General features: G+C 45.3%; 1 protein-coding gene across 2 annotated transcripts in view; it reads right to left on the bottom strand.

Annotated features, from left to right (window-relative positions):
• Positions 1 to 4,708: 4,708 nt before the first annotated feature.
• The window catches only part of LOC140399001 (G2/M phase-specific E3 ubiquitin-protein ligase-like), a 486,739-nt gene continuing 468,877 nt past the window's right edge, over positions 4,709 to 22,570 (bottom strand). For both annotated transcript variants that reach the window (XM_072488055.1, XM_072488045.1), the window contains 2 exons: positions 8,989 to 9,203; positions 4,709 to 7,603 (listed from right to left, as the gene is read on the bottom strand). In XM_072488055.1, coding sequence (XP_072344156.1) covers positions 7,353 to 7,603; positions 8,989 to 9,203 — 466 coding nt within the window. In that variant the 3' untranslated portion in view covers positions 4,709 to 7,352. The remainder of the gene's footprint in view (positions 7,604 to 8,988; positions 9,204 to 22,570) is intronic.

Raw genomic sequence — 22,570 nt, forward strand, 5'->3', positions numbered from 1 at the left:
GATAAGGCAGTTGCCAATTAGGGTTAGTTTTCATTTTTGTTATTTATTATTTATTCATTTTTTGTTTATAAAATAGGTCATTGTTATTTGTGTGGTTATAATATTGTGTAAAGGATGCACAATGTACTGTGTTGGTTGACCAAAAATTTTCAATAAAATATTTATTAAAAAAAAAAAGAAGGGTAGGAAGGAGCTTTCGATATTTGAGAATCCAGGTGGCCCGGGAATTGGACGCACTGCACAAGTTAAACCTGCCCCAGCTTGTGCAACAAACGAAAGAGGACTTTAAGAGATGTGACATGCTCCCGCTATCACTGGTGGGGAGGGTACAGACCATGAAAATCCCCAGATTTCTGTTGGTCTTTCAGTGCCTCCCCATCTTCATCCCGAGGGCCTTTTTTAAGTGGGTGAATAAAACCCCTCGGATGAAGAAAGTGTTGCTGGAGTGCAGTCGGGGGGAGGGTGGGTTGGCGCTGCCGAACTTTTGAATTACTACTGGGCGGCAAATATAGCCATGACTAGGAAGTGGGTAGTGGGGGAGGGGTCGGTGTGGGAGCGAATGGAGGCGGCGTCATGTAAAGACACAACTTTGGGAACACTGATAACGGCACCTCTCCCGTTCTCGCCGGCCTGATACTCCACAAGTCCGGTGGTGGTGGCGGCTCTGAGAATATGGGGGCAGTGAAGGAGATATAAGAGAGTGGAGGGAGCATCGGTTTGGACCCAGATATATAATAACCATTGGTTTGTATTGGGTAGGCTGGATGGTGGGTTCCGGAGATGGCAGAGGGCAGGAATTAGGAGGATGGGATATCTATTTATAATTGTGAGCTTCCCCAGCTTGTAAGCCTTGCGAGGATAAATTTGAATTGTCAGCAGGAAATGGGTTTAGGTATCTGCAGGCATGAGACTTTTTGAGAAGGCAGGCTCCAGCCTTCCCGCTGCTGCCGCCATGGGGGATACAGGGCAGAGTCGTCTCCAGTACATGGGTGGGAGGGGGGGAAGGTATCAGACATCTACCAAGAACTTATGGAATCAGAGGAAACTCCGGTGGAGGAGCTAAAGGGCAAGTGGGGGGAGGGAAGACGAGCTGGGGGAGAAATAGAGACGGGTCTGTGGGCGGATGCCCGAAGCAGGATTAACACAGCCTCATCATGTGCCTTAGCTTGATACAATTCAAGGTAGTCCACCGGGCACACATGACGGCGACCCAGATGAGCAAGTTTTTTTGGGTAGAGGACAGGTGTGCGAGGTGCGCGGGAAACCCAGCAAATCATGTCCACATGTCTTGGGCACGCCCGGAGCGAAGGCGATGTCCACGGTACTCAAAACACGGGTGGTGCCGAGTCCGGAGGTAGCGATCTTTGGAGTGTCGGAAGAGCCGGGAGTTCAGGGGCTGAAAGAGGCCGACGTTTTGGCCTTTGCCTCCCTGGTAGCCCGGAGACGGATCTTATTAATATGGAGGGACTTGAAGCCCGCCCCCCCCCCTAGTGTAGATACGTGGGTCAGTGATATGGCTGGGTTTCTTAGTCTCGAGAAAATAAAGTTTGCCGTAAGAGGGTCAATGCTAGGGTTCACCTGGATGTGGCAGCCGTTCGTCGACTTTCTCGGGGAAAATTAAAATGTCAGCAAAAGCAGAATTCAAAAAAGGGGGGTGGGGGCGGTTGGGCCAGACTGTTGTTTTATTGTTGGGGGGTGTGAAGATTGTGATGGGGGTGGAAATGTTTATTGTGCCATGTTTATGTCGCTGTTATTGGTATCATTATAAAAAATTGCAAATACCGTAATAAAAATATATATATTTTTTTAAATGAAGTGTTTCAAGAGGTTGGTCATGAGTTACATCAATTCCATAATCCCAGAATGTCCTGATTCACTGCAATTTGCATACCGCCACAATCGGTCCACAGCGAATGCTATCTCCCTGGCCCTACACTCATCCCTGGAGCATCTCGACAACAAGGACCCCTATGTCAGACTGATATTCACTGACGACAGCTCCACCTTCAACACCATAATCTCAGCCAAGCTTATATCAAAACTCCAAAACCGAGGACTTGGCTCCTTCCTCTGAAACTGGATCCTCGACTTCCTGACCGATAGACCACAATCAGAAAAGATAAACAACACCACCATGATAGTCCTCAAAAACGGGGCCCCGCAAGGCTACATACTTAGCCCCCTACTAAACTCCCGATACACACACAACTGTGTGCCAAAATCTGGCTATAACTCCATCAACAATGTTGCTGATGACTAGACCGTAGTGGGTTGGATCTCCAACAACAATGAGTCAGAGTACAGGAGGGAGGTAGAGAACCTAGTGGCGTGGTGTAATGACAACAATCTATCCCTCACTGTCAGCAAAACTAAAGAGCTGTTCATTGGCATCAGGAAGCAAAGCATCGTACACACCCGTCTGCATAAAATATAGGAGCAGAATTAGACCACTTGGCCCATCTGGTCTGCTCCACCGTTCAATCATGGCTAATATTTTTCTCATCCCCATTCTCCTGACTGCTCCCCATAACCCCTGATCAATGGTGCCGTGATGGAGATGGTTGACAGCTTCAAATTCCTAGGTGTGCACGTCACCGACAATCTGTCCTGGTCCACGCACGTCGATGCTACGACCAAGGAAGCACAACAGCCCCTGTACTTCCTCAGGAAATTCGGCATGTCCACGTCGACTCTTCCCAATTTTTACAGATGGCCCATAGAAAGTATCCTATCTGGCTGCATCACAGCCTGGTATGGCAACTGCCGGCCAAGACCGTAAGAAACTAGAGAGTCGTGAACGCAGTCCAGTCCATCACCCAAACCCGCTTCCCATCCATTGACTATCTGCACCTCCCGCTGCCTTGGGAAAGCAGGCAGCAAAATCACAGACTCCTCCCACATGGGTTATTCTCTCTTCCAATCTTTCCATCGGGCAGGAGATACACAAGTCTGAGAAAACGCACAAAGAGGTTCGAAATCAGCTTCTTCGCTGCTGTTACCAAACTCCTGAATGACCCTCTTAGGGTCTGAACTGATCTCTTCACACATCTTCTCTACTGAGCAGTCCGTATGCTCACCCGATGCCTGTGTCTATCTAATTACAGTGTATTTATGCATGTCCTATGTTTTTTCATGTATGGAACAATCTGTCTGGACCGTATGCAGAACAATACTTTTCACTGTACCTCAGTACATGTGATAATATATCAAATTCAATTCAATTCAGCCATTTAGGACAGAGATGAGGAGGGACTTCTTCACTCAGAGGGTGATGAACCTATGGAATTCTCTACCACAGAAGGCTGTGGAGGCCAAGTCACTGAATATATTTAAGAAGGAAATATATTTCTAGACTGTAAAGGTGTCAAGGGGTGGGAGAGCACTGGAGCATCGTGTTGAGATAGAGGATCAACCATGTTCATATTGAATGATGGAGCAGGCTCGAAGGGCTAAATAGCCTACCCCTGCTCCTATGTTGGGCAGCATGGTAGCACAAGCCAGGAACCTGGATTCGATTAAGTCCTTGGGAAACTATGCGTGGAGTTTTCACATTCTCCCCATGCCTGCGTGTTTCCTCCCATACTCCAAAGAAAGATGTGCAGGTTAGGTGGATTGGCCGTGCTAAATTGCAGCTTAGTGTCCAAGGTAAGGTGAGGTTACGGGGATAGGGTGGGGGGTTCCGGCCTAGGTTGGATGCTCTTTTGGAGAGCCGATGCAGACTAGATGAGCCGAATGGCCTCCCTCACTGTTGGGATTATATGATTCTACGTATCTAGTATCAAAACATTGGCTATTCCATCTCTGCTGCACTGTTAGCACCCCTGATACTTCACAACTGGCGTACCGCAGCTTGCCATGGCTTTGTTGACAGCATCTTTCAAAGCTTAGAGCAAGGGCAGCAGGTACATGGGAACAACACCACTTCCCGCTTCCCTTCCCAATTTGGAGAGAAGGCTCATCACCACCTTATCGAGGGCACTGCATTTCTGCAACTTGTGGAAAGCAAACCTCAAATGCAAATATAAAGTGACCAGTCACATTTCTCAGTGAACTATACATTTCATGCATTCTCCAATTGTAACAGAACAAAAGACAAATTGAGATAAATACACTAGAAGGTTGCTGGATAAACTGTGAAGAATAATTGGAGTGTCTGTCCTCCTGCATTTGGAGCTTCTGTTTGGCCACTCCAGGTAGTTACCTACAGAAGTGTAGTTCTATCCTAAATTGTCAGAAAAGCGAACTGTATATTATTCAAATAAATTCAAGGCCTATAAAAACTTTATATGAGCATGTGGTTGATAAATGAAAGTAGATCCAATATTTTGCTCATGCCTGAAATGTATGAAAGTCTTAATCAAATGCAAAAAAGAAATCCGTCAAATCTGGTTGTGATTTTAACATCACATCTGCACTAATTTATGAGGTAAAATATAGAAAACCATATTTCTGCCCAAGGCACCAAAGTTATTGGCATGCAAACCAAAACAATATGCGCCAACTTTAAATTTGAAAATAAACAAAAATTAAGGTATAACGATTGAGTGAATGCACATTCTTAGTTTGACTGCAAAGAAAGACATGCTAAATCGACTTCATCTTGAAAATTCAAAGCCAAAAATTATAATATTACAAACTTACCTTTCAAAATTGAGTCTCACTGGTCAAGAAACAATAAAGTGAAAAATCTGAAGTACATTAGTAAAAATGCAATTCAAAAAAATTTATTTATGCAAACACATGGAAATATACTCATGTTACGAGACTCCATCCAGCTACAATTACAACATTTTTTTTACACAGATCACAGATATCTTCACAATTGGAACATGAAAAAGTTGAAATATTCATTGTTAATAGGTCGGCTTATCCATAGTTAGCTAAAATTATAATAATGAGATTTGATCAATGTCAGACAACATACTTTCTTCTGATGAAGTTATCACATTTTACTCCGAGATGTTTTAGAAAATTTCATGTCAGCTTTTAATTATTAAAAACAACCAGATCAAAACCAGTCAAGTGGATTGAGACATTAAATTCTAAGGCCGGAATTCTCCAGCCTTTGCGATTCACTGTTCCCGCTGGCGGCACAATCCCGCCTGCGTGTTTCCCGGCAGCTGGGGTGGTTTCAATGGGAAATCCCAAATACAAGCGATGTGAGTAGTGACGCTGCTGAGAACCTAAGAATCCAGCCCTATATTTCTGCATAATTCTAATTTGTTATGCATTGCCAGTCATACTCAAAGACTCTGCAGTAAAAGTAAACCATGTGGATTATTGTTTAGGATATATAACTAGTGCAAGTGCAATAGTTTATTTTATTCACAAACAGTCTTCAGTCACACGGTACTTAATTTATACATGGTTATTATACTACCTCCTTTATATGAATTTTACTTTCCTAGCATTGATCATCTTTGTACTGAAAGGCATTAAAAAACGTTCCTTTCCTTTGAATTGTTATATTCATCTTAATTGCTAAACATTGCGTGTTTATTATTTCGAAATTTTACTCAAATGTATATCAAAACAAATTAGATAAATTCAGTTTCAGAATGGTTTTTCCCTATTGTGAAATTTTATGGGATGCAGAAAAAAATGACAAGTGCAAATATAAATTTGAATAATGGCATACTGTATGAATTGTATTTAATTCCAAACATAATTGTAACACTCAATGGTTTCTAAAATTATAAATCAGTGTTCAAATAGCAACTAGTATTAAGTTGGATAGGATGCGATAAGCCAGTGCAGTACAAGGAAAATGTACAACTTGTGAAACAGAAATGAACAAACATTTGACAATACACCTAATGAACCCTTATGCTGTCAACAACACCAAGCTATTTTCTTATTTTAATACTGTTTAAAGCATTTATTATTTTTTGTTGCAAACAAGTTCTTTTTAGTATTTTTGTTTATAACAACTTCTAAACAACTTTTAGAAAATACTTTTTATGGGGAAGAAAATTAAATGGATTGCCACTAGAAAGTAATTTACAATTACATTACAAGTTGTGATGGTTCTTAGAATATAAAATACCTTTCCAGGCAACAAACCGGAGAAACTTGGGAAAACAAAATCTCAAGTGGAGAAGTAAAAATAAAATCCTCAAATTTCTCATTTAAAAAGGAAACAGTCAAACCTGAAGTGTTTCAAGTCATTCAAACTGTTACTATGGCAAATTCTATTTTATTAAAGTTTAGAAAATTCACAAATTTCATTTAATTGTATTTCTCCCACAAAAGTTGTCTCCTTGAGCCATATTCCAATGAGATATTACTACAGTACATACTGTCCACATGCAGCATCTGATTAGGTATTTATTGCTTAAACATATAAGATTTCATATGAAACAGACTTAAAAAAACTCTTTGAACCAGCAATTTAATAAGCTCATGCAACATTAATCCAAACAAAAATGTAAACTCCCTTCTTGTGGATAATGCATTGATTTTTTAAATTAATTTTGAATCTTGCTGCCGTTTTAATTTTTTTCATTACCTGACTTTTGGTTTTGCTACACCATATTTGCCAGAAAAGCCAGCAAAATTGCGACTCAACACTCACTAACCAGGCAAAGAGAAGTTGAGACATTGTACAGGCTCCCTTTCTTGATTACTATTTACAGATCGTGCACCCAATCTCAGATACTGGAACAGTCCAATATAAATCTGCATTCCTCCCAGCATATTAAAGTTTATCAATATGCTGGGAAGCCAGCCGATTTACATTGGTAGTTCTCACTAGCTTCGATTTCCCTTCCAACATGTTATGTAGTAACACCAAGATGTTCCACCCACAGGGTTGATAGAATTTACAGTGCAGAAGGAAGCCAGTCGGCCCATCGAATCTGCACCGGCCCCTGGAAAGGGCACCCTAATTAAGCCCACATCTCCACCGTGTCCCCATAATCCAGTAACCCCACCTAACCTTTTATGGACATTCAGGGCAATTTAACATGGCCAATCCACCTAACCTGCACATCTTTGGACTGTGGGAGGAAACCGGAGCACCCGAAGGATACCCACGCAGGCACGGGGAGAATGTGCAGACTCCGCACAGACAGTGACTCAAGCCAGGAATCGAACATGGGACCCTGGAGCTGTGAAGCAACTGTGCTAACCACTGTGCTAATGTGCCACTAACCGGGTTCTCTAAAGAGGAATCATTACCTCTTTCCTCTTTTAAACACATGGTTGGGCTCCAAATGTATTTTTGCAAGGCCTTGTTAAATAAACGTAAATTAAAAAAACAAGACTTTTGTAACAAATTTTCTAATACAGAAAGGAAATTGCTGCATACTAACAGACAAGATTTAATATTTGATTGAAAAATCTTTACTGAATTACATTCTTTTTAATCCAGGTGTATTAAAGATAGCAAAATCCACACATTCTTTAAATTCTTCATATGTTTTTGACATTGGCAGTTTCAAACAATTGAGGCATGTTTGTCCTGTTGGAAATCTGTACTGTATTATCCCATCACTATGCAAAAATTTAATTGAGGGGTTTGGAAGAAAGCTGATAGCTGGACTGGCACTTGTACCAGTTGCAAAAGTCAAGATTTGCTCAAAAGAAGCTTTGGTTGTTCCATCTGAAAATTAAAAAAAAGTTAATTTACAAAAAAATAATGTGCAATAGAACCCAGTTATACTGATCAATTTGACCAGTCACCCTGTTTTTTCTTTGCGCACCAGGATACAGCTGAAGAGTCAGTCGGTTAGCAGAGGGAAAACTTTCAAATTAATTATACAAGATAGTTTAACATAAACATATCTTGTACAATTATGTTTTCAGCCTAGATTTTCAATCCTATGTGTAACCAATCAAAAAAAGCAAAATTCCCTCTAGTGGATAATGTATTATGATAAATCATTTTTGAAATCAAAATAATGAGTTGGTCTCCGTGCAACATAATCAGTTGCATTATGCATTAATGCATTTGAGCTGTGAATAATGTAATAACTTCAATTCCGTCCTCAAGAAGTTTAGCTGCAACAGTCTGAAAGTGTCTTTGGAACAACACCACAAACCCAACTGTCACAGCAACAGCCCATCCTTTGCAAGTATTTTGGGGTAGCACTTTACAAAATTCAAACACAATAGGTTCAATTCCATTCTCTGGTCGAGTTGAAATGATTTTGCATCTTATGATTCAAATGCAAACTGAAATTGTGCTACTAGTGTGTGCAATATTCCACAAGGTATCGTTTCTTTCAGGGTCACTATGCATTTGCCTGAAAGAAAATTTAACCTTAAAAAAACCAAACCAGAAAACGCACACATTTTTTGTTTCTATTCGAACCAATTAAGACATGATCAGAGGCTGCTTTCTAAAGATGAAACAGAATGAACAATTATTGGATACCGAAATTAAAGTGCAAAATATTTTAAAGTAATAATTGGATTCTTTGCAAATTCTCACTGTTGCAATTTCAATAATTGAATAGAATAATAATAGCACAGGCTACTTCCTGCCATGTTTGTCCTGGCTCTCTGAAGAGCATTTCAGCTAGTCCCACTCAGCTACCTTTTCCTCAGTCTTTCAATTATTTTCTCTGCAGATCATTCTCTTTTGAAGGCGCCAATTGAATGTGCATCCAGCACACTCTGACAGTGCATTCCAGATCATAACCATTCAGTGCGTAGAGACCTTTTTCTTTAAGTCACTGTTGCTTCTTTCGGCAATTACCTTAAATCAGCACCCTCTGGTTCTTAATCCCTCTGTGAACGGGAATTGTTTTCTACTCTGTCTAGCCCCTCATAATTGTGAACACCTCTTAATCTTTTCATATTTTATAATCACTATCCTTTGACAACCTGAACCCAAAACTGGAAGTAAATCATTTGAGTTCCAATACTATTCATTCTTCAGTCCCTTTTACTAGGAAGAGGCTAGATGAGCTGTACAGAATAGATATTGTTTGATTTTAAAAGGACATAGTGTCATAAATGTATGCTGTAAAATCTTAATCATACCTTCTATATCTGCTAAGTAATTCCTCCAGAAGCCAATCACTCTAGATTCTGCAATCCTTCTGGTGCTTTCTTCTGGTGAAAAGTTGATTGAGAAAAGGTTTTCAAATTTCTCTGCTGTTAACTTCTGAGGTTTGTAGCACAACAGCTCAGCAAATATTTCTGGGTATTTTTGAATGTTTTCCAACACACCAAGTACTTTCAATCCTTCACGGAATCTGAGATAAGGGACCAGAATATTAAGAGATGGCTCTTGTGATATTGCTTAATCTTGTATCTATAGACATTTTGAATCTCACGCTTCACTAGACCATTTCACATTGGAACACCAGAGGGGAAAAATATCCTCAAGAAAATTAGATCGGCAACATAGAGTTCACAATTGTAGAGTGAAAGGATCTTCCACACACTATGGAAGCAGTCTAAGTTGCTCACAGGGAAAATAACTAAGATACATGCTATATAATTTAGTAACAATCTTTTGTATGAAATAAACCTTTTGTATGAAATTATATGTGATTCCTGTTACCTTAAAATTATCAAAACTAGGGGTGTCCCCTGTCCCCCCTGCTCTTCGCACTGGCGATTGAACCCCTGGCTATGGCACGGAGAGTGTCGAGGAACTGGAGGGGGTTGGTGCGGGGTGGGGAGGAGCATAGGGTGTTGCTTTATGCGGACGATCTGCTGCTGTAAGTGGCGGACCCGGTGGGAGGAATGCCAGAGGTAATGAGGATCCTTAGGGAATTCGGGGACTTTTCGTGGTACAAGCTCAATATGGGGAAGAGCGAGCTGTTTGTAGTTCAGCTAGGGGACCAGGAGAGGGGGATTGGCGAGCTCCCACTAAAAAGGGCGGAGAGGAGTTTCAGATATTTGGGGGTCCAGGTGGCCAGGAGCTGGGGGGCCCTGCATAGGCTTAACTTTACAAGGCTGGTGGAACAAATGAAGGAGGAGTTCAAGAGGTGGGACGTGTTGCCGCTGTCCCTGGCGGGTACGGTGCAGTCAGTCAAAATGACGGTGCTCCCAAGGTTTTTGTTCCTGTTCCAGTGCCTCCCCGTGTTTATCCCGAAGGCTTTTTTCAGGCGGGTTAACAGGAGTATAATGGGGTTTGTGTGGGCGCGAGGGACTCCGAGGGTGAGAAGGGTGTTCCTGGAGCGGAGTAGAGATAGGGGGGGGCTGGCGCTGCCCAACCTCTGTGGGTACTACTGAGCCGCCAATGCGACAATGGTGTGGGTGATGGAGGGGGAGGGGGCTGCATGGAGGAGGCTGGAGACGGCATCCTGTGTGGGTAAGAGTCTGGGGGCGTTGGCAACGGCGCCGCTGCCGCTCCCTCCAAGGAGGTATACCACGAGCCCGGTGGTGGTGGCGGCCCTCAAAATTTGGGGGCAGTGGAGGCGGCATAGGGGGGAAGTTAGGGCCTCAGCGTGGACCCCATTACGGGGGAACCACCGGTTCGCCCCAGGAAGAACAGGTGGAGGGTGTTCGGGGTGGCACAGGGCAGGCATACGAAAGTTGGGGGACCTGTTTGTGGACGGGAAGTTCGCGAGCTTGGGCGAGCTGGAGGAGAAGTACGGGCTCCCCCCAGGGAACACCTTCAGGTACTTACAGGTAAGGGCGTTTGCCAGACAGCAGGTGGTGGAATTCCCACGGCTACTGCCACACACAGTACAGGACAGGGTGCTCTCGGGGGGGTGGGTGGGAGTGGGGAAGATCTCGGAAACTTACCAGGTGATGCAGGAGGAGGAGGAGGCCTCGGTGGTGGAGTTGAAAGGTAAGTGGGAGGAGGAGTTGGGAGAGGAGATCGAAGAGGGGACGTGGGCAGATGCCCTAGGGAGGGTGAACTCTTCCTCTTCATGCGCGAGGCTCAGCCTCATACAGTTTAAGGTGTTGCACAGGGCACACATGACCGGGACAAGGATGAGCAGGTTCTTTGGGGGTGAGGACAGGTGTGTTAGGTGCTCAGGGAGCCCAGCAAATCACACCCATATGTTCTGGGCATGCCCAGCGCTGGAGGAATTTTGAAAGGGCGTAGCGAGGACGGTGTCGAGGGTGGTAGGATCCAGGGTCAAACCGGGCTGGAGGCTCGCAATATTTGGGGTGGCAGAGGAGCCGGGAGTGCAGGAGGCGAAAGAGGCCGGAATTCTGGCCTTTGCGTCCCTGGTAGCCCGGCGAAGGATTCTCCTTCAGTGGAAAGATACGAGGCCCCCAAGCGTGGAATCCTGGATCAGCGATAAGGCAGGATTCATTAAATTGGAGAGGGTGAAATTCGCCTTGAGAGGGTCGGTACAAGTGTTCTTTAGGCGGTGGCAACCGTTCTTAGACTTTCTGGCAGAACGATAGACATTGGTCAATGGCAGCAGCAGCTCGGGGGGGTGGGGGTTTACTCTATTTTTGTTTATGTTATTTACACTGGAAGGGTCTGAGGGGGTGTATACACCTGTTGTGTTAAGTCGGGTGTTAATGTTAATTTATTATTTAGGTACCGGGGGGGGGGGGGGGGGGGGGGGGGAGGGGTTTGGGGGGTTGCTTTTTTGAGATTGTGTTTTGTACTTAACCCTGTTGGGTTCTTTTTTTCTTTCTCATTTTGTTATTGATATTTTATGAAAACCTTTAATAAAAATTATTTTTAAAAAAAATTATCAAAACAAATGGATTTAAATCTTGATTCAAAAAATACAACAAAAACCCAACTTGCACATTTTGATTGTCGTTAATATAGAATCATGGAATGGTTACAGCATAGAAGGCAGGCCCCTCGTGGGAATATGCCTTTAGTGTACCCAAACGATCTCCTCTTTAAAGGCAGGCGCATTGTTTAATTACAGGCTTACATGTCAATCTTTAGATCCCAAATTATCTGGCAGTTTTGTTCTCACCCCACTGAGTTTTGCTCTCCCCAATTTATCAGTCTGTCTTACTTTGGATTGCTGATTGCTCTTTTCCATATGATACAATGATCACCGTCACCCAAAAGGTTCCCCTAATGTCACTTGATCCACCCTCATTTTTCACAGCCAGGTCCAGAAATGCCTACCTGTCTTTTACGTTTTAATTACCATAAATAAACTGGAATCGTCAGTGCCCCATTATAACCATACTATAATTATTGCACTTCTCCATAATTGCCTTGCAAATTTGTTCCTCTACATCTTTCCCACTAGTTGGTGGCCTATGAAATATACTGAGAATTATAATGATACTTACATTGTTTCTTAGCACTAGCCAAATAGATTCTGTCCTCGACTCATCTGCGACATTCTCTCTCTCCAACACTACAATGTTCTCCTTAATCAATACTGCCACCTGTTTTTCACTCCTTCTCTATCTTTTCTAACACCATATATCCAGGAATATCTGGGCTCCAGTCTTGTCCTGCCCATTGAATCAGATATAGGACAGAGGTAGGTTCTTCACTCAAAGAGTGGTGAGGCCGTGGAATGCCCTACCTGCAACAGTAGTGAACTCGCCAACATTGAGGGCATTTAAAAGTTTACTGGATAAGCATATGGATGATAATGACATAGTGTAGGTTAGATGGCTTTTGTTTTGGTGCAACATCGTGGGCCGAAGGGCCTGTACTGCGCTGTATCGTTCTATGTCTCCACTATTTCCACAACATAAAATTGCCATGTGGCAATCTGCACCTAAAGCTCATCCACTTGCACACAATTCTGGTCGTCACTCTATCAGAAGGATGTAGAGGCTTTGAAGAGGATGCAGAGGAGGTTTACCAGGATGTTGCCTGGTCTGGAGGGCATTAGCTATGCGGAGAGGCTGAATAGACTCGGACTATTTTCATTTGAACGAAGGAAGTTGAGGTGCGATCTGATAGAGGTCTACAAGATTTTGAGGGGCATGGATAGAGTGGATGGATAGGCACTCTTTCCCAGGGTGGAGGGGTCAGTTACTAGGGGGCATAGGGACAAAATTTAGAGATCAACAAGGCAGGTTTTTTTAAAATTTTTTTACACAGAGGGTGGCAAGTGCCTGGAACGTGCTGCCAGGGGAGGTTGTGGAAGCAGATACTTTAACGGCGTTCAAAAGGCACCTTGACCAATACATGGATAGGATGGGTATAGAGGGTTACAGCACTAGAAAGTGCTGAGGGTTTTAGCCCTGGGTAGTATCATGAGTGGTACAGGCTTGGATGGCCGAACGGCCTTTTCCTGCGCTGTATTGTTCTTTCTTCTCTCCTCAAACAACAATCCTGCCATCTCAGCAACCATAGAACATAGAAAAATACAGCACAGAACAGGCCCTTCGGCCCACGATGTTGTGCCGAACCTTTGTCCTAGATTAATCATAGATTATCATTGAATTTACAGTGCAGGAGGCCATTCGGCCCATTGAGTCTGCACCGGCTCTTGGAAAGAGCAAAGTCAACACCTCCACCCAACACTAAGGGCAATTTTGGACACTAAGGGCAATTTATCATGGCCAATCCACCTAACCTGCACATCTTTGGACTGTGGGAGGAAACCGGAGCACCCGGAGGAAACCCATGCAGACACGGGGAGGATGTGCAGACTCCCCCACAGACAGTGACCCAAGCCGGAATTGAACCTGGGACCCTGGAGCTGTGAAGCAATTGTGCAATCCACAATGCTACCGTGCTGCCCTTAAGAACAAATAAATCTACACTATATCATTTTACCGCAATCCATGTACCTATCCAAAAGCTGCTTGAAGGTCCCTAATGTTTCCGACTCAACTACTTCCACAGGCAGTACATTCCATGCCCCCACTACTCTCTGGGTAAAGAACCCACCTCTGACATCCCCCCTATATCTTCCACCATTCACCTTAAATTTATGTCCCCTTGTAATGGTTTGTTCCACCCGGGGAAAAAGTCTCTGACTGTCTACTCTATCTATACCCCTGATCATCTTATAAACCTCTATCAAGCCGCCCCTCATCCTTCTCCGTTCTAATGAGAAAAGGCCTAGCCCCCTCAACCTTTCATCGTAAGACCGACTCTCCATTCAAGGCAACATCCTGGTAAATCTCCTTTGCACCTTTCCCAAAGCTTCCACATCCTTCCTAAAATGAGGCGACCAGAACTGTACACAGTACTCCAAATGTGGCCTTACCAAAGTTTTGTACAGCTGCATCATCACCTCACGGCTCTTAAATTCAATCCCTCTGTTAATGAACGCTAGCACACCATAGGCCTTCTTCACAGCTCTATCCACTTGAGTGGCAACTTTCAAAGATGTATGAACATAGACCCCAAGATCTCTCTGCTCCTCCACATTGTCAAGAACTCTACCGTTAACCCTGTATTCCGCATTCATATTTGTCCTTCCAAAATGGACAACCTCACACTTTTCAGGGTTAAACTCCATCTGCCACTTCTCAGCCCAGCTCTGCATCCTATGTCTCTTTGCAGCCGACAACAGCCCTCCTCACTATCCACAACTCCACCAATCTTCGTATCGTCTGCAAATTTACTGACCCACCGTTCAACTCCCTCATCCAAGTCATTCATGAAAATCACAACCAGCAGAGGACCCAGAACTGATCCCTGCGGTACGCCATTGGTAACTGGGATCCAGGCTGAATATTTGCCATCCACCACCACTCTCTGACTTCTATCGGTTAGCCAGTTTGTTATCCAACTGGCCAAATTTCCCACTATCCCATGCCTCCTTACTTTCTGCAGAAGCCTACCATGGGGAACCTTATCAAATGCCTTACTAAAATCCATGTACACTACATCCACTGCTTTACCTTCATCCACACGCTTGGTCACCTCCTCAAAGAATTCAATAAGACTTGTAAGGCAAGACCTACCCCTCACAAATCCGTGCTGACTATCCCTAATCAAGCAGATGCTTCCAGATGCTCAGAAATCCTATCCTTCAGAACCCTTTCCATGACTTTGCCTACCACCGAAGTAAGACTAACTGGCCTGTAATTCCCAGGGTTATCCCTAGTCCCTTTTTTGAACAGGGGCACGACATTCGCCACTCTCCAATCCCCTGGTACCGCCCCTGTTGACAGTGAGGACGAAAAGATCATTGCCAACGGCTCTGCAATTTCATCTCTTGCTTCCCATAGAATCCTTGGATATATCCCGTCAGGCCCGGGGGACTTGTCTATCCTCAAGTTTTTCAAAATGCCCAACACATCTTCCTTCCTAACAAGTATTTCCTCGAGCTTACCAGTCTGTTTCACACTGTCCTCTCCAACAATATGGCCCCTCTCATTTGTAAATACAGAAGAAAAGTACTCGTTCAAGACCTCTCCTATCTCTTCAGACTCAATACACAATCTCCCGCTACTGTCCTTGATCGGACCTACCCTCGCTCTAGTCATTCTCATATTTCTCACATATGTGTAAAAGGCCTTGGGGTTTTCCTTGATCCTACCCGCCAAAGATTGTTCATGCCCTCTCTTAGCTCTCCTAATCTCTTTCTTCAGTTCCCTCCTGGCTATCTTGTATCCCTCCAATGCCCTGTCTGAACCTTGTTTCCTCAGCCTTACATAAGTCTCCTTTTTCCTCTTAACAAGACATTCAACCTCTCTTGTCAACCATGGTTCCCTCACTCGACCATCTCTTCCCTGCCTGACAGGGACATACATATCAAGGACACGTAGTACCTGTTCCTTGAACAAGTTCCACAGTTCACTTGTGTCCTTCCCTGACAGCCTATGTTCCCAACTTATGCACTTCAATTCTTGTCTGACAACATCGTATTTACCCTTCCCCCAATTGTAAACCTTGCCCTGTTGCACGCACCTATCCCTCTCCATTACTAAAGTGAAAGTCACAGAATTGTGGTCACGATCTCCAAAATGCACCCCCACTAACAAATCTATCACTTGCCCTGGTTCATTACCAAGTACTAAATCCAATATTGCCCCTCCTCTGGTCGGACAATCTACATACTGTGTTAGAAAAGCTTCCTGGACACACTGCACAAACACCACCCCATCCAAACTATTTGATCTAAAGAGTTTCCACTCAATATTTGGGAAGTTAAAGTCGCCCATGACTACTACCCTGTGACTTCTGCACCTTTCCAAAATCTGTTTCCCAATCTGTTCCTCCACATCTCTGCTACTATTGGGGGGCCTATAGGAAACTCCGAACAAGATGACTGCTCCTTTCCTATTTCTGACTTCAACCCATACTACTTCAGTAGGCTTATACTCCCCGAACTGCCTTTCTGCAGCTGTTATACTATCTCTAATTAACAATGCCACCCTCCCACCTCTTTTACCACCCTCCCTAATCTTATTGAAACATCTATAACCAGGGACCTCCAACAAATCATTTCTGTCCCTCTTCGATCCAAGTTTCCGTGATGGCCACCACATCGTAGTCCCAAGTACCGATCCATGCCTTAAGTTCACCCACCTTATTCCTGATGCTTCTTGCGTTGAAGTATACACACTTCAACCCATCTCCGTGCCTGCAAGTACTCTCCTTTGTCAGTGCTCCCTTCCCCACTGCCTCATTACACGTTTTGGCGTCCTGAATATCGGCTACCTTAGTTGCTGGACTACAAATCCGGTTCCCATTCCCCTGCCAAATTAGTTTAAACCCTCCCGAAGAGTACTAGAAAACCTCCCTCCCAGGATATTGGTGCCCCTCTGGTTCAGATGCAACCCGTCCTGCTTGTACAGGTCCCACCTTCCCCAGAATGCGCTTAAATTATCCAAACACCTGAAGCCCTCCCTCCTACACCATTCCTGCAGCCACGTGTTCAGCTGCACTCTCTCCCTATTCCTAGCCTCGCTATCACGTGGCACCGGCAACAAACCAGAGATGACAACTCTGTCTGTCCTGGCTTTTAACTTCCAGCCTAACTCCCTAAACTCGTTTATTACCTCCACACCCCTTTTCCTACCTATGTCGTTGGTACCAATGTGCACCACGACTTCTGGCTGCTCCCCCTCCCCCTTAAGGATCCTGAAGACACAATCCGAGACATCCCTGGCCCTGGCACCCGGGAGGCAACATACCTTCCGGGAGTCTCGCTCGCGACCACAGAATCTCCTATCTATTCCCCTAACCATTGAATCTCCTACAACTATTGCTTTTCTATTCTCCCCCCTTCCCTTCTGAGCCCCAGAGCCAGACTCAGTGCCAGAGATTTGGCCGCTAGGGCCTTCCCCCGGTAGGTCATTCTCCCCCCCCCCCCCAACAGCATCCAAAACGGTATACTTGTTTTGAAGGGGAACGGCCACGAGGGATCCCTGCACTGTCTCCCTGTTTGTTTGTTTTCCCCCTGTAACCCAGCTATTCTTGTCCTGTACCTTGGGTGTGGTTTCTTCTCTATCACCCCCTCTGCCTCCCGGATGATCCGAAGTTCATCTAGCTTCAGCTCCAGTTCCCTAACACGGTCTTTGAGGAGCTGGAGTTGGGTGCACTTCCCGCAGGTATAGTCAGCGGGGACACCGGTGGTATCCCTCACCACCCACATCCTACAGGAGGAGCATACAACTGGCCTAGCCTCCATCCCCTCTTACCTTACAGAATATAGCTGCCCAGTGGACCAACTGGATCTCCGCCCTCCGACTCTGCTCCCAGTCAGCTGCACTCTCTGTAAACTCCTGGCTCCCTCCTCACCCAACTCCCTCAGTCACCAAACTCTCACTATAGCACTCAAATGCACCAAATTCAGCACTCCCTCAGTCACCAAAATCTCACTATAGCACCCAAATGCACCAAATTCAGCACTCTCTCAGTCACCAAACTCTCACTCGTGCACTCAAATGCACCAAATTCAGCACTCAGTGCAAACAAAGTCTGCACTGTAGGGGATCACTTTTATACTGTGAATCTAGCCTCTGAAAACTGGCCTAATCCAATTAACTAATTGCACGGTAGCATTGTGGATAGCACAATTGCTTCACAGCTCCAGGGTCCCAGGTTCGATTCCGGCTTGGGTCACTGTCTGTGCAGAGTCTGCACATCCTCCCCGTGTGTGCGTGGGTTTCCTCCGGGTGCTCCGGTTTCCTCCCACGGTCCAAAGATGTGCAGGTTAGGTGGATTGGGCATGATAAATTGCCCTTAGTGTCCAAAATTGCCCTTAGTGTTGGGTGGGTTACTGGGTTATGGGGATAGGGTAGAGGTGTCGACCTTGGGTGGGGTGCTCTTTCCAAGAGCCGGTACAGACTCGATGGGCCGAATGGCCTCCTTCTGCACTGTAAATTCTATGAAAACTATGAAAACAAGCTCCAGCTGCAAGTGCCTACAAGTAGAAGCTTTGTTTAAAGCTGATTGAAAATTCACCTTCTTCTAAACCAAACAGCAACTTTTAAGTTAATTAACTAAATAAAAGAAAGACTAGACTTTAGATAATAATGAAGCCTTAGACTCCCTCAGTCACCAAACTCTCACTATAGCACTCAAATGCACCAAATCAGCACTCAGTGCAATCTGGCGAACCTTCGCTGCACTCCTTCCAAGGCAACAATATCCTTTCTTAGATAAGGAGACCAAAAGTGCACATAATACATCTATAATGGGCAGCACGGTAGCATTGTGGTTAGCCCAATTGCTTCACAGCTCCAGGGTCCCAGGTTCGATCCCGGCTTGGGTCACTGTCTGTGCGGAGTCTGCACATCCTCCCCGTGTGTGCGTGGGTTTCCTCCGGGTGCTCCGGTTTCCTCCCACAGTCCAAAAGATGTGCTGGTTAGGTGGATTGGCTTTGATAAATTGCCCTTAGTGTCCAAAATTGCTCTTAGTGGTGGGTGGGATTACTGGGTTATGGGGATAGGGTGGAGGTGTTGACATTGGGTAGGGTGCTCTTTCCAAGAGCCGGTGCAGACTCGATGGGCCGAATGGCCTCCTTCTGCACTGTAAATTCTATGATAAAATCCAGGTGTGGCCTCACCAAGGCCCTGTACAGCTGCAGTAAGACATTCTTGCTCCTGTACTCATGTCCTCTTGCAATGGAGGGGAACATACCATTTGCCTTCCTAGCTGTTTACTGCACCTGCACACTTGCTTTCAGTGACTGGTGTACGAGGACACCCAGGTCCCTTTCTACGTTAACATCTCCTCACATCCACCTCACCTTTCCACCAAGTTTTATGTCGTCAGCAAACTAGGAAATATTACTTTTGGTTCCTTCAACTAAATCATTGATGGATATCATTTTAAAAGATCGCGGCCTAGTTTCGGGAGCCGTTCGGAGGAGGAGGAGCAGTCTCTGTCAGGGAGAGAACCTGAGAACATCTAAGACACTCAGAAGGTAAGGAGGTAAGTAAGTGATTTTTACTCATTTTTACTTGTATACCTTTTTCAAATTGTGTGTCGGGGGGAAACTGAAGTGACATCACAGAAAAGCTGTGACCTGAGTGGCTGGTTGGGAATCTACACTAAATTAAAAAAATTAAGCACTGGTAACTAATTAAACATAATTACTTAATTATAATTTAGAGGGGTATCTAAGCCAGAGATCGGAGCGTACCATATTTAGCTTTTGCATTTATATTAGAAATCTGGTGCTAGGAAACAGATAGTTAACAGTAACATTGAAATTTAAAAAAAAAATATATAAATTAATTTAAAAAAACCTTTTAATTTTAATTAATTGACGCAATGTCAGTTCGAGGGGTGCAGTGCTCTGACTGTGAGATGTGGCAGGTCCGGGAGGCTTCCAGCGTCCCGGATGGCTTCATCTGCAGAAAGTGCACCCAACTGGTGCCCCTCACAGACCGCATGGTTCGGTTGGAGCAGCAATTGGATGCACCTAGGAGCATGCAGGTGGTGGAAAGCGTCATAGATCGCAGTTATATAAATGTGGTCACACCCAAGGTGCAGGCAGAGAAATGGGTGACCACCAGAAAGGGCAGGCAGTCAGTGCAGGAATCCCCTGTGGTTGTCCCCATCTCGAACAGGTATACCCCTTTGGATACTGTCGGGGGGATAGCCTATCAGGGGAAAACAGCAACAGCCAGAGCAGTGGCACCACGGCTGGCTCTGATGTTCAGAAGGGAGGGTCAAAGCGCAGAAGAGCAATAGTAATAGGGGACTCTATAGTCAGGGGCACAGATAGGCGCTTCTGTGGACGTGAAAGAGACTCCAGGATGGTATGTTGCCTCCCTGGTGCCAGGGTCCAGGATGTCTCCGAACGGGTAGAGGGCATCCTGAAGGGGGAGGGCAAACAGGCAGAGGTCATTGTACATATTGGTACTAACGACATAGGCAGGAAGGGGCATGAGGTCCTGCAGCAGGAGTTCAGGGAGCTAGGCAGAAAGTTAAAAGACAGGGTTGTAATCTCGGGATTACTCCCTGTGCCACGTGCCAGTGAGGCTAGAAATAGGAAGATAGAGCAGCTAAACACGTGGCTAAACAGCTGGTGTAGGAGGGAGGGTTTCCGTTATCTGGACCACTGGGAGCTCTTCCGGGGCAGGTGTGACCTATGTAAGAAGGACGGGTTGCATCTAAACCGGAGAGGCATAAATATCTTGGCCGCGAGGTTTGCTAGTGTCACACGGGAGGGTTTAAACTAGTACGGCAAGGGGGTGGGCACGGGAGCAATAGGTCAGAAGGTGAGAGCATTGAGGGAGAACTAGGGAATAGGGGCAGTGGGGCTCTGAGGCAGAGCAGACAGGGAGAAGTTGCTGAACACAGCAGGTCTGGTGGCCTCAAGTGCATATGTTTTACGGGTAAGGCAGATTAACTTAAGAGCTTGGATGAGTACTTGGAACTATGATGTTGTTGCCATTACAGAGACCTGGTTGAGGGAAGGGCAGGATTGGCAGCTAAACGTTCCAGGATTTAGATGTTTCAGGCGGGATAGAGGGGGATGTAAAAGGGGAGGCGGAGTTGCGCTACTGGTTAGGGAGATTATCACAGCTGTACTGCGGGAGGACACCTCAAAGGGCAGTGAGGCTATATGGGTAGAGATCAGGAATAGGAAGGGTGCAGTCACAATGTTGGGGGTATACTACAGGCCTCCCAACAGCCAGCGGGAGATAGAGGAGCAGATAGGTAGACAGATTTTGGAAAAGAGTAAAAACAACAGGGTTGTGGTGATGGGAGACTTCAACTTCCCCAATATTGACTGGGACTCACTTAGTGCCAGGGGCTTAGACGGGGCGGAGTTTGTAAGGAGCATCCAGGAGGGCTTCTTAAAACAAAATGTAGACAGTCCAACTATGGAAGGGACGGTACTGGACCTGGTATTGGGGAATGAGCCTGGCCAGGTGGTAGATGTTTCAGTAGGGGAGCATTTCGGTAACAGTGACCACAATTCAGTAAGTTTTAAAGTGCTGGTGGACAAGGATAAGAGTGGTCCTAGGATGAATGTGCTAAATTGGGGGAAGGTTAATTATAACAATATTAGGCGGGAACTGAAGAACATAGATTGGGGGTGGATGTTTAAGGGCAAATCAACATCTGACATGTGGGAGGCTTTCAAGTTGAAAGGAATTCAGGACCGGCATGTTCCTGTGAGGAAGAAGGATAAATACGGCAATTTTCGGGAACCTTGGACAACGAGAGATATTGTAGGCCTCGTCAAAAAGAAAAAGGAGGCATTTGTCAGGGCTAAAAGGCTGGGAACAGACGAAGCCTGTGTGGAATATAAGGAAAGTAGGAAGGAACTTAAGCAAGGAGTCAGGAGGGCTAGAAGGGGTCACGAAAAGTAATTGGCAAATAGGGTTAAGGAAAATCCCAAGGCTTTTTACACGTACATAAAAAGCAAGAGGGTTGCCAGGGAAAGGGTTGGCCCACTGAAGGATAGGCAAGGGAATCTATGTGTGGAGCCAGAGGAAATGGGCGAGGTGCTAAATGAATACTTTGCATCAGTATTCACCAAAGAGAAGAAATTGGTAGATGTTGAGTCTGGAGAAGGGTATGTAAATAGCCTGGGTCACATTGAGATTCAAAAAGACGAGGTGTTGGGTGTCTTAAAAAATATTAAGGTAGATAAGTCCCCAGGGCCTGATGGGATCTACCCCAGAATACTGAAGGAGGCTGGAGAGGAAATTGCTGAGGCCTTGACAGAAATCTTTGGATCCTCACTGTCTTCAGGAGATGTCCCGGAGGACTGGAGAATAGCCAATGTTGTTCCTCTGTTTAAGAAGGGTAGCAAGTAAGTCGCACGTTTCGGCAGCTCCCGGTGGAATGGACTTTTGGGCTCTTAATAGGAGCCCCAACGGCAATTTTAACGGCTAAAAACACTGTGCGGTAAACCAGAAGGGAATTCCCCCTGGACACAGATGGAAAAAGGAGAGGAAAGTGGCCGGATTGCGGAGGATCAAAGAACAAAGAACAAAGAAATGTACAGCACAGGAACAGGCCCTTCGGCCCTCCAAGCCCGTGCCGACCATGCTGCCCAACTAAACTACAATCTTCTACACTTCCTGGATCCGTATCCTTCTATTCCCATCCTATTCATGTATTTGTCAAGGTGCCCCTTAAATGTCCCTATCGTCCCTGCTTCCACTACCTCCTCCGGTAGCGAGTTCCAGGCACCCACTACCCTCTGCGTAAAAAAACTTGCCTCGTACATCTACTCTAAACCTTGCCCCTCTCACCTTAAACCTATGCCCCCTAGTAATTGACCCCTCTACCCTGGGGAAAAGCCTCTGACTATCCACTCTGTCTATGCCCCTCATAATT

This window comes from Scyliorhinus torazame, chromosome 2, assembly GCF_047496885.1.
Source record: "Scyliorhinus torazame isolate Kashiwa2021f chromosome 2, sScyTor2.1, whole genome shotgun sequence".
Classification (NCBI taxonomy): Eukaryota; Metazoa; Chordata; class Chondrichthyes; order Carcharhiniformes; family Scyliorhinidae; genus Scyliorhinus; species Scyliorhinus torazame.